The sequence below is a fragment of the Pelodiscus sinensis genome, chromosome 22, assembly GCF_052426305.1.
Source record: "Pelodiscus sinensis isolate ZL-2025 chromosome 22, ASM5242630v1, whole genome shotgun sequence".
Classification (NCBI taxonomy): Eukaryota; Metazoa; Chordata; order Testudines; family Trionychidae; genus Pelodiscus; species Pelodiscus sinensis.
Window position 1 is genome coordinate 3,384,932 of NC_143073.1, and position 11,467 is coordinate 3,396,398.

Below are 11,467 nucleotides of genomic sequence, written 5' to 3' on the forward strand. Positions count from 1 at the left end.
GCTTTTGGGTCCACGTGTCCCGCCTCGGGTTAGAGTAGCACCCGCCTCCGCGGCGTTCCGCACCTCGAGGCAGGAGCCCGGAGCGCCTGGCCCTGCTCCGGGAGCGCCCGGCCCTGGCGGTGCCCGTGCGGGCGGCGATAGGCGCGGGGGCGGGCGCTTCGGACAGGTAAGTTCCGTTCTCTCCATGCGTCTTCGGGGACGTCGGGACCAACGTCTCCCCGTGGGACGAGGCGCCGGGGGCTCAGCCCCAAGGGAACCCCTGGGCCGGCGTCTTGGAGGGAGTTTTCAGCCCTGCCGCCTTCTCGTGGACGTGTCCCCTCCCCGGCCCCGTGTCCGTCCCTGCAGCCCCTCTGGCAGGGGCCTGCTTAGCTCAAACATTCCAGGAACTTCTTGTTTACACTGTGTGCGGTAGAGACACTTGTAGCGACTGTGGTAGGCTTCCATGGGGGGGGGGGGTGTGGGGCGGCCCCGGCGGCGCCCCCAGAGCCGTGGCCCCTGATTTCTGGCCTTTCCAGGGAGGAAACCACCCTAGGCACGGCTGGGTCGCCTGCCACTCCGCCCCTGCGGGTGCCCCAGCCGCGCCAGCGTCCACGGAGCTCTGGGGGACCCGTGGCCGGGCCGGTGCACCCCATGGGGGGGGGGCAGGACCCAGCGCCTGCCTGAGAGTGAGGCTGGCGCCCGCCCCCCTTTGCGCCGGGGCCGGTGGCTGGGGCAGAGGCCGCCGGGCGTGAGCCTCGTCACCAAAGCCCACGACCCCTCACTCTTGCACTCGCCACCGCCCACGCCCAGCGCTTGTCGTGTGCGTCGCGCCGAGACGCCGCCCGCGGCTTTTAATTGCCGGTCGTTGTACAGAACAGACGGAAACAATAAAGGGCGATACCTGCCCCTCTGGCCCGCCTGCGCTGGTGTTCGGGAAGGCTCCCGCCCTGCTCGCCAGCCCCCGCGGCTCCGGCGGGTTGGTGCCGGTTAGCGCCAGGGGTCTGGGCTGGCCACTCGGGCCTTCTCTGAGCCCTTCACCCCCGAGGGAAGGGGCAACCCATGGGTCCCACCGGGGGCTGCAGTGCAACAGGACCCGCCGAGCCGAACCTAGCAGTGGGGGGTGGGGGGCTGGCCCCTGGCCACAGAGCTTGTAGCCGCTGGCCCGGCCCAGCTGAAGAGCGAGCGCGACAGGGCCGGCTGGTCTCCTGGGGGCCGGCGGGCGCTGCGGAGGAGGCTCACCCCTTGGCCGGGGGCCCCCTCCAGCCCAGCCGCTGAGCAAGGCGGCTGCACCGCACCCCACCCCACCGGGCAGCAGAGCCTGGACCCACGGCGGCAGCAGGGACCCCCCCATTTGGGGATTAGTGTTTAATCTGTATCGTTTTTCTTCCACTTATTAACGGGGGGGGGGGGGGGTTGATCTTGCCTGATTGCAGCGTGACCTTAGGCCGTAAGTAGATTAAAGCAAGGTCACACAGGGCAGGCTGGGCTGGGGCCGGGCCCCCCACAGCTGACCCACATTTCTGAAGGACACAGAGCCCTGGGGGGGCATGCACAGCCCCCCTGAGCCAGCCCCAGGCAAGTCCCAGCAGGCGCCGAGGGCGTGACCTCCAAGCTGTGCCCACCAGCATGCCTGCTCTGCGTGCGTGGCCCCGGTGCTGTGGACTCCCCTGCAGCAGTGTCCTGGCCCCAGCACGGCCAGCTGGCCCCGGCCCCGCCCCACTGAGACTCCAGTTCTGCCCGGAGCTGGTGGCTGCCCCCTGGGGTGGGGGCAGGGCAGGTGTTTGCGGGAGGCCCAGGCGACACAGAGCTCAGCCCCACTTAGGTTTCTTGTTGATTTCGTTATTTCGGATCCCACTGACTCCAACCGGCTTCGCCTCCCTCCTGTGGGAAAGGCAGGCCCGGCTGCTAGGCTGGGGCCGGCGGGCAGGGGCCCGTGCGAGGCTGGCGCAGAGGGGAAGGGCAGCGGGTGCACAGGGGCGCGCCGGCTGGGCTGGGGGCTGACGGGCAGGGCTGCAGCGGTCAGAAAGGAGACGTTATTTGCTCTGGAACCGGGCCCGTGCGAGGCCTCCCGCTTGGAGCCCCAGCTCCCCCAGCGACAGGCACCCCCGGGCCTTCACCCAGGGCCCTTCTGCCCCTCGCCCCAGGAAAGAGGAAGTGCAGGGGGAACGGGGCTTTGCTCTTCCCAGCGGGGCAGGGGGGAGCTGGTCGGTCCCCCCAGAGGGCCGGGATTACGCCGCTGGGGCACCGTGGGTCCCGCTTTCCGCTGGCGTTGGGGGCACAGGTCCCTGGGACCCGGCCCAGCGCCTGCCCGCACCCAGGCCGCAGGAAGGGAAAAGAGCATTTGCTTGGCAATGTCATTTCAGCCCATATGTCCCAGGGCCGGGAGAGTCCGATTTACCCGCCCGCACCCGGGCACCAGCCAGCCGAGCGCCTGCGCTGGGAGGGAAAGCGGCTCCCAGCCGGCCCGGCCCCCGGAGCCGAGGGGAGAGCGGCCGGCCCGGCCCCCGGAGCCGAGGGGAGAGCGGCCGGCCCGGCCCCCGGAGCCGAGGGGAGAGCGGCCGGCCCGGAGCCGAGGGGAGAGCGGCCGGCCCGGCCCCCGGAGCCGAGGGGAGAGCGGCCGGCCCGGCCCCCGGAGCCGAGGGGAGAGCGGCCGGCCCGGCCCCCGGAGCCGAGGGGAGAGCGGCCGGCCCAGCCCCCGGAGCCGAGGGGAGAGCGGCCGGCCCGGCCCCCGGAGCCGAGGGGAGAGCGGCCGGCCCGGCCCCCGGAGCCGAGGGGAGAGCGGCCGGCCCGGCCCCCGGAGCCGACGGGAGAGCGGCCGGCCCGGCCCCCGGAGCCGAGGGGAGAGCGGCCGGCCCGGCCCCCGGAGCCGAGGGGAGAGCGGCCGGCCCGGCCCCCGGAGCCGAGGGGAGAGCGGCCGGCCCGGCTCCCCTCCAGCACTGCTGGCCCAGGCGGCCCTTGGGAGGGGGAGCGCTGGGGCCAAGGTCCGGGAAGCAGCAGCAGCTGGAGAACAGGATTACAGGGCTTGAGTAGAGTGAGGTTAGTTGGAGATTAAGGGATCGCGGCAGAGCCTGCCAATCAGCACGTGGGCGCGAGCAGGGAGCCGAGGGGGGCGGCCCCGGGAGGGGGGACCCCAGCCCAGCTGCTCCCCGACCCCAGGGAATCCTCCCGCTGCGGCCCACCCATCCCAGAAGCTGCAGCGGGCCGGGGGCAGGGGACCCTCCGCATCCAGGGTCCCATCTCGCCAAAGGCTCCAGGGCCCACCACAGCCGCTGCCTGGGCAGAATCCTGGCTGGGGGGAGTCTGGGCCCCCGTTTCCCGGCGGGGCAGGCCCACGGGGCAGCCGGCCAGGTGTCCCTAGAGCCCAGGGCGGTTCAGCAACGACAGAGAAGCAGCCCCGGCTGGCATGTTTACTGGCTGAGGCCTGGGCCCCGGCCTGGGGGCGAGAGGCAGGCGGCCGGAGATGGAAGCGTCGCTCCTCACGGCACCTTCACCACCCGCATGATGTTGGTGTAGCCGGCCCCGGGCCGCCAGCCGGTCACGACGATGACGAGGTCGTTGGTGCGCAGGAAGCCGCGCATCCGCCCTGCGGAGGAGAGGGGCCGGTGAGCAAGGGCAGGGGGCCGGCGCCGCGGGCCAGGCCCGGGGGGGGGGGGCGGGCTGGGCCCATTTACCCATCTCTATGCCGAACTGCACCCTGCGATCCACGTCGTCCGCCCACACCTGCTGCTGGGGCCCCTGGTACAGCAGGGGGAAGACGCCCCGGCACAGGTGCGCCTGGCGGGCCACCTGGTCGTGCCGCGTCACGGCGATGATGAGGGCGCGGGGCCGGTAGCGGGACAGCAGCTGAGCAGACCTGAGAGCGGGGGAGGACAAGAGGAGTAAAACAGCCCTGCTCCCCCCTCCCCCACACACGCACACCCCCATTTGCCTGGCTTGCCGGCTGGATTTCAGACTGGGAGCGCGGCCTAGTGGTTAGAGCAGGGCCTGGCACGAGGGGCTGGGAGTCAGGACTCCGGGGTTCGGTCCCTGGGGGCCGAGCCCTTTCCAGGCCTCACTTGCTCGCCCCTGCACCGGGCCGGCCCAGGCTGCGTTCAGGCCGGGTGAGGGGCAGACCCTGCTCTGGGGGAAGGGTCCAGCCCGACGCTGCCTCCCCCACCCCCGGCCCCAGGCCCCCGGCCCCGCCTCGCACCTGCCCGAAGTGGTGAGCACGATGATGGCGGCCGCGCAGCACTTGAAGGAGGCCTCCACGGCCCCGATGGCCGTCACCTCGGTGGGGTCCTGGCTCAGCGGGGTCGCCTTGCGCAGCTCCTCAAACAGCTGCTGGTTGTAGACCGCGGCCTCGGCCTCCCGGGCGATCTGCGGGCGACGGGCCGCTGGCGAAGGAGCTCGCCGGGGCCCCCGCCGACAGCCCCATAGCGAGCCCAGCCCCCCGACGCTGTCCCACCTCCCCCCCGCTGACAGCCCCATAGCGAGCCCAGCCCCCCGAAGCTGTCCCACCTCCCCCCCGCTGACAGCCCCATAGCGAGCCCAGCCCCCCGACGCTGTCCCACCTCCCCCCCGCTGACAGCCCCATAGCGAGCCCAGCCCCCCGAAGCTGTCCCACCTCCCCCCCGCTGACAGCCCCATAGCGAGCCCAGCCCCCCGACGCTGTCCCACCTCCCCCCCGCTGACAGCCCCATAGCGAGCCCAGCCCCCCGAAGCTGTCCCACCTCCCCCCCGCTGACAGCCCCATAGCGAGCCCAGCCCCCCGAAGCTGTCCCACCTCCCCCCCGCTGACAGCCCCATAGCGAGCCCAGCCCCCCGAAGCTGTCCCACCTCCCCCCCGCTGTCCCACCTCCCCCCCTGCCCACCTCCCCCCCGCTGACAGCCCCATAGCGAGCCCAGCCCCCCGAAGCTGTCCCACCTCCCCCCCGCTCCCCCCCCCCCACCTCCCCCCCTGCTCCCAGACAGTAAGCCTCCCGGTCTCCCGCCTCAGCACCCACAGCAAGCCCTGCAGCCCCCCCACTGACAGCAAGCCCCATGGCCCCCCAAAACCAACCCACCAAACCCCCCAGCCACACCCCCACTGACAGCAAGCCCTGCAGAGAGCCTGGGCTCAGAGCTGGGAGTGCCCTGCAAAGCCACCCACTGTGTCTGACACACCCCCACCACGTCCCCTCCCCCCACAGCCACACCCACCGTGTCCCCCCACAGCCACACCCACCGTGTCCCCCCACAGCCACACCCGCACCACGTCCCCTCCCCCCTCAGCCACACCCGCTGCCACGTTCCCTTCCCCCCCAGCCACACCCCCACCACGTCCCCCCACAGCCACACCCCCTCCCCTGCCGACGCACCGCGTGCTGCATGCGCACAGCTTCCAGGGGGTAGGCCCCCTTGGCCGTCTCTCCCGACAGCATGATGCAGTCGGCCCCGTCCAGCACGGCGTTGGCCACGTCGCTGCTCTCTGCCCGGGTGGGACGCGGCTTCTTGATCATGCTCTCCAGCATCTGGGGAGGGAGGCAGGCATGAAGGACGCGCCCCGCGGTGCCCGGCCTGGGCGCCCAGGGCTCCCAGACAGACACAGGCCTGAGGCGTGGCCCCATGCCCCAGCCCCGGCGGGCCAGGCTCCGTCCGAGCCAGCTCCTCCGCGCCTCACCTGCGTGGCGCAGATCACCGGCTTCCCGGCGCGGTTGCAACGGCCAATCATCATCTTCTGCGCCAGGAAGACTTTCTCTGCCGGGATTTCGATGCCCAGGTCCCCACGAGCCACCATGATGCCATCACTGGCTGCGAGGATCTCATCGAACCTGCAGCCAAGGCAGAGGCGGGCTCGTGGGCAGAAGCCTGGCCCCGGTGCCCCCCAGCCAGCCCACAGGGGCGCTGCCCTGCTGCCGGGGTGCGAGCAGCGCCCGTGGGACGAGGGGGAGCCGGACGCTCTGGGCGAGGAGGACAGGCAGGCGTTTCCCTTGCCTAGCTGGACAGACAGGGAAGTGTGCCCGGCTCTGGCACCGCACCCAGCTGTGTGCGGCTCGCCTGCTGCGGGGGGGTGAGCAGTAGGCACCCGGGACTGGAGCACAGAGACAGACAGCCAATGGGGGCAGGACATGCGGGGCAGGGGAGCCTCTGGATGCAGGACTTGGCCGGGCAGAGAGACCAGGGACGTGGTGGGGAGGGGGCTGATCGGATGCAGCGGGGCAGGGAGGCGGGAAGGGGCCGGGGGGAACGGGCACTGGGCGGGTGCTCAGCAGGACCTGGGTGCGTCGGGCAGGGCAGACAGGCATCGGGGAGCGTGGGGGGGAACAATACTCCATGGGGCGGAAGGGCTGGGGGGGGGAGTTACTTCTTGACACCCTCGTGGTTCTCAATCTTGCTGATGATCTTGATGGCGCGGCCCCGCTCGCCCAGCACGGCCCGGAGGGCGGCCACGTCTGCGGCCTTGCGGATGAAGGAGGCGAAGATCATGTCCACGCCGTGCTGCAGCCCGAAGTGCAGGTCCCGCACGTCCCGCTCCGACACGGCCGGCAGGTCCACCTCCGCCCCCGGCAGGTTGACCCCCTTGCGGCTGCACAGCATCCCCCCGTTCTCCACCTCGGTGAGGCAGCTGTCAGCCCCTGGCCGGGAGAGCAGCAGGGTCAGGCTGGGACCCCGCCCCAGGGAGCGGCAGGAGGCCGGGGGGCAGCAGCGGGCTGGGAACCCCTGGAGGGGCAGCAGGCCCTGGGGCGGGGGCGGGGAGCCGGCGCCAGGGGACCTACCGATCTCCTTCACCAGCAGCGAGATGAGCCCGTCGTCCACGAAGATCCTCCCCCCGACCTGGACCACGCGGGGCAGGCGCTTGTAGTCCACCCAGATGGTGGCCTGGTCGCAGCGCTCCCTGAAGGCCTCGTCCGTGGTGACTGTCACCCAGGAGCCCTTCACCAGCTCCACCTCCGCGTTCTCGCCCTGCCACGGCACACGGGAGTGGGGCTCCGGCCGGGCGCCAGACACGCCCCGCGCAGCCCGGCCCGGTGCACCGGCCAGGGACCTACCTGCCCTCGCCCCGCCTGCCCTCGCCCCTGCCCCCCGTCTGCCCGAGCCCCACCCAAGTCCCGTCCCCTCCGCCTGCCCACGCCCCCGCCCCCCGTCTGCCCGTGCCCCACCCAAGTCCCGTCCCCTCCGCCTGCCCACGCCCCCGCCCCCCGTCTGCCCGTGCCCCACCCAAGTCCCGTCCCCTCCACCTGCCAACGCCCCTGCCCCCCGTCTGCCCGTGCCCCACCCAAGTCCCGTCCCCTCCACCTGCCAACGCCCCTGCCCCCCGTCTGCCCGAGCCCCACCCAAGTCCCGTCCCCTCCACCTGCCCACGCCCCCGCCCCCCGTCTGCCCGAGCCCCACCCAAGTCCCGTCCCCTCCACCTGCCCACGCCCCCGCCCCCCGTCTGCCCGAGCCCCACCCAAGTCCCGTCCCCTCCACCTGCCCACACCCCCGCCCCCCGTCTGCCCGTGCCCCACCCAAGTCCCGTCCCTTCCACCTGCCAACGCCCCTGCCCCCCGTCTGCCCGAGCCCCACCCAAGTCCCGTCCCCTCCACCTGCCCACGCCCCCGCCCCCCGTCTGCCCGAGCCCCACCCAAGTCCCGTCCCCTCCGCCTGCCCACGCCCCCGCCCCCCGTCTGCCCGTGCCCCACCCAAGTCCCATCCCCTCCGCCTGCCCACGCCCCCGCCCCCTCTGCTCATGCCTCCGCCCCACACCGGCTGCCCATACCCCAAACCCCCAGCTCCGCACCTCCTGCCCAGCACCCCCTGCTCCCCTTCCCTGCACCCACTGGTCCCCCTGCCTCCCGCCCCACACCCACTGCCCCCTGGCTAGTGGCCTGACCGGGGGCAGCCCCTCCCTTGGGCTGCGCCGTGCCACACTCACCGCTTTCACCAGGCCGGTGCGGATTTCGGGCCCCTTGGTGTCCAGCGCGATGGCCACGGGCCGGTAGAAAAGGGGGTTGGAGGCAAAGCTCTCAGTCGCCTTGCGGATGTTTGCAATGGAGCCGGCGTGGTACTGCGGGAGGAGGGCAGGGTCTGCAGGGCGGCACCGCCAGGGTGGGGGGTCTCCCCCTCCCCCAGGAACCTCTCCCCATCCCAGCTCCCTCCTCGGGGCAGAGTCGCCTCCTTCCAGGCCCCCCCCCAGGGTGGGGGGTTCCCTAACTGGGCCCCACAGGTCCCTCCGCCGCCCGGCCCCGCCCCTTCCCGGACCTCGTGGGAGCCGTGCGAGAAGTTCAGGCGAGCGACGTTCATCCCGGCCTTGATCATCTCCCTCAGCATCTCCACCGAGCGGGAGGCAGGGCCTGTAACAGCACAGGCCCCCGGTGAGCCCCGTGGGTGGGCATGTGCCCCCGCCCCCCCTTCCTGCATGTGCCCCCACCCCCAGCCCCCCCCTTCCTGCAGTGCCCCCGCCCCCTGCCCCCCCCCCCCTTCCTGCAGTGCCCCCGCCCCCTGCCCCCCCCTTCCTGCAGTGCCCCCGCCCCCGGCCCCCCCTTCCTGCAGTGCCCCCGCCCCCCTACCTCCCCAGGAGATGCCTCCCCCCCGATGCCCCTCCCTGGCAGGTACCTCTCCCTCGCAGACACCCCTCCCCGGGAGGTGCCTCCCATCCTGTTCTGACGCTGGGAGCTCACCTCCCTCCACCCCCCCAGACAGGTCCTCGCCCCTTAGCCAAACCCAGCGCCCCTGGCAGCCGTGGGGCTCAGCGACTGGCCTGGGGCCCGGCCCCAGCCCCTGAGGTCTCCCTGACCCGGGTGAGGATGCAGCAGGCCACTGCCTGCAATTGCAAAGCTGGAGACAGGCTGCCCTTGAGCAGGCAGGCAGGCCCCGCGGGGGGCAGGGCCGCAGGGAGGGGCCCAGGCAGCCCGTGGGGCAGGGCCGCAGGGAGGGGCCCAGGCAGCCCGTGGGGCAGGGCCGCAGGGAGGGGCCCAGGCAGCCCGTGGGGCAGGGCCACAGGGAGGGGCCCAGGCAGGCCCCGCGGGGGGCAGGGCCACAGGGAGGGGCCCAGGCAGCCCGTGGGGCAGGGCCGTGCCTATGGTGCAGACGATGCCGGTGTTGCGGGTGGTGATGGGCTCCGAGTCGATGTCCAGCAGACACAGATGCTCCAGGAAGGTGTCGGCCATGGCCGCCGTCTGCTGGTGCCTCTGGAAGAAGGCGGAGCCCAGCTCCTCCGTGAGCTGGGCCATGTCCAGCAGCCTCCACTCGGCCCCTGCGGAGCCAGGGAGCCGGCGTTAGGGCCCAGCCCGGGGTGCTCGGCTGGGTCTCTCCCAGGCCGGGGGCGGGCAGGAAGCAGCTCGGCCCCTGGAGCAGGGCCAGCCGCAGCCGCTCCCTGCCCGCGAGACACCCCGGCCAGGCTGGGCCCGGTGCCCCGAGCACCCAGGGGCGTGGAGCTGAGCGGGGCCTGGACTCACCGGCCATGGCGCGGGGTCCAGAGTCCCCCCGACTCCTCTGCCAAGCAGCTCCCGGCTCCCAGCCCTGCCGCTCACGTGAGCGAGTTAACGGCTCACTAGCCTGGGCGGACCCTGCCGGCACAGCCCCTGGCTGGTCCCCCCTCCGGACCTGGGACGGTTCAGGCTGCCTCAGCCCTCCCATGGCCGGGACCCACAGGGCCCAGGGCAGCTCGGGGGTCACCGAGTCCCGGTGCAGGGCGACAGCAGGGGCTGGGTTCCCTGGGGCTACCCAGCCCCTCTCCGCCCTGACACCCCCCTCCCAGCCCACTGAGCTCCGGCTCCCCCCCACCCCTTCTGCTGCCCCCCAGCACCCTCCCAGCTGCATCACTTGGGGAAAGGCCTTCAGGCAAGGGGAGCAGTGGGGGAGCAGGGGCAGGTCCTCGGGGAAGGGGCAGAGTGGGGGTGGGACCTGCAGGGGCGGGGGGGTTGCTCCAGGTCTCCCCCCCCCCCCCGGTTCCAGGAGGCAGCAGTGCCGTCCTGGACAGTTCCCACGTGGCCCACAGGACGCCCCCCGGATCCCCCCGCAGCACCCCCAGGCCCGACGGGCACAGAGCCATGTGGAGGGACAGGCGGTGCCCGCGCCACACGCAGCGGGGAGGCGGGACTCTGCCCCAGCTGCGCTAGAGCAAAAGGCCCAGGGCCAGGCCTTAGCTGCAGGGCGTGGCCCTCTCCGATAACATCCCGCAGCCCTGGGGCCAGCAGCCGGGGGGGGGGGCAGCCCTGGGGCGTCGGGGGAGGGGGGCAGAGGAGAGTCGGGGCCTGGTCCCCAGAGGAGAGACACAAGGGAGACCCCTCCCTGGGCAGGAGCTGCTCTCTGGCCCCCCTGCCCCTGGCTGGCCCCCCTGGCAGCCACCCACCTCGCTCAGGTCCCTGCCGCTGCTTTTCCTCCCCCGCCGCTCGGCCGCCACGCCCAAGTGAAAAACGAGGAAGTGGCGGCCGATTCCTTCCTCCCTGCCAGCCCCTCGCAGCCGCAGCCCCTCCCTGCTCCCGGGCCCTCCCTGCTGGTCCTGGCACCGGCTGGGGGGCACCCTCTCCTCTTCCTGCACCCTGGCCCCAGGCAGCACCCTTGCCCAGCCCAGCTCCGCGCCCGCCTGCCCCCGGTGCAAGTCCCCAGCCAGCCCCGCGCACGGCAGAGACCTGGTCTGGCCCCGAAGCTGCATGTGTCCTACGGGCCCCGGGGCCCAATTCCCCGTCTGGGCAGGTGTCAGCGGGATCCCCATCCACCCCTGCCCACCCTGGGGCCGCAGCTCTGCCCTGGGAGCAGCCCCAGCCCCTCTGCCACGGCAGCCACTCGCCCCCACGGCTGTGGGGCCAGCAGGGCTAGCCCAGGACCCCAGCCCTCTGCAGGCAGCTGCATGGACAGGACCCAATTCCTACCCCTCAGCACAGGCAACCCCCCATCACACCCCTCCCCCTCCACGCAGCCTCCTTCCTCCCATCCCTCCCCATCACACCTTCCCCTACCCACACCCTTCCCTCCACACTTATCCCCTCCATCACACCCTTCCCGCCTCGCCCCTCTGCCCTCTCCCATACCTACCCCATCTACCCTGTCCCCTCTGCCTCCTTTCCTCCACACCTACCCCTTCCCTCCTCGCCCCACCCTACCTGCTTGCCCCCTGCCCCTTCTCCCACCTCTCCCCCTTTCTGCATTTTTCTGTACCCCCCCTCCTCAGCCCCTTCCCTCTTCCTGCCTCTCCCTTCAGCCCCTGCCTTCATCACACCTTCCTCCTCGCTCTCTGCCCCTCCCCCCCACCTGCCCCCTCCTTTCCTCCCCTCCCCCCATCTACCCCCTTCTCCTCCCTGCCCCTTCCCCCACCCCCTTCCTCCCCGCACCCCTTTCTCCCACCCCCCCTCCCCTCTCTCCCTTCCTCTCCCCCTCCCTTCAGCCCCTACCCCTTCCCCTCCCTCCCCTCCATCCTCTGCCCCTCCCCCACACACCTCCCCTCCTGCCCTCTCCCCTCCCCCCACACGTACCCCTCCCCTCAGCCCCCTTCTTTCCACACTACCCCCTCCATCTTTGCCCCCTCCTGGCCCCTGTGCCCTTCTCCCAT

The 11,467-nt window shown here is 72.6% G+C and overlaps 1 protein-coding gene across 3 annotated transcripts; it reads right to left on the reverse strand.

The window, feature by feature from the left end:
- Positions 1-3,374: 3,374 nt before the first annotated feature.
- PKLR (pyruvate kinase L/R) lies at positions 3,375-10,730 on the reverse strand. 3 transcript variants are annotated; one of them, XM_075908481.2, is made up of 11 exons: positions 10,551-10,730; positions 8,996-9,172; positions 8,179-8,270; positions 7,853-7,984; positions 6,714-6,900; positions 6,302-6,572; positions 5,618-5,768; positions 5,316-5,468; positions 4,169-4,335; positions 3,651-3,832; positions 3,375-3,562 (listed from the first exon to the last, which is right to left on the reverse strand). In XM_075908481.2, the coding sequence occupies exons 2-11, from the start codon at positions 9,147-9,149 to the stop codon at positions 3,456-3,458; spliced, it is 1,596 nt and encodes a 531-aa protein (XP_075764596.2). In that variant the 5' UTR covers positions 9,150-9,172; positions 10,551-10,730; the 3' UTR covers positions 3,375-3,455. The 3 variants fall into 3 exon arrangements, with proteins under 3 accessions (XP_075764596.2, XP_075764595.2, XP_075764594.2); XM_075908480.2 differs by lacking the exon at positions 10,551-10,730 and adding an exon at positions 10,271-10,368; XM_075908479.2 differs by lacking the exon at positions 10,551-10,730 and adding an exon at positions 9,375-9,531.
- Positions 10,731-11,467: the final 737 nt, after the last annotated feature.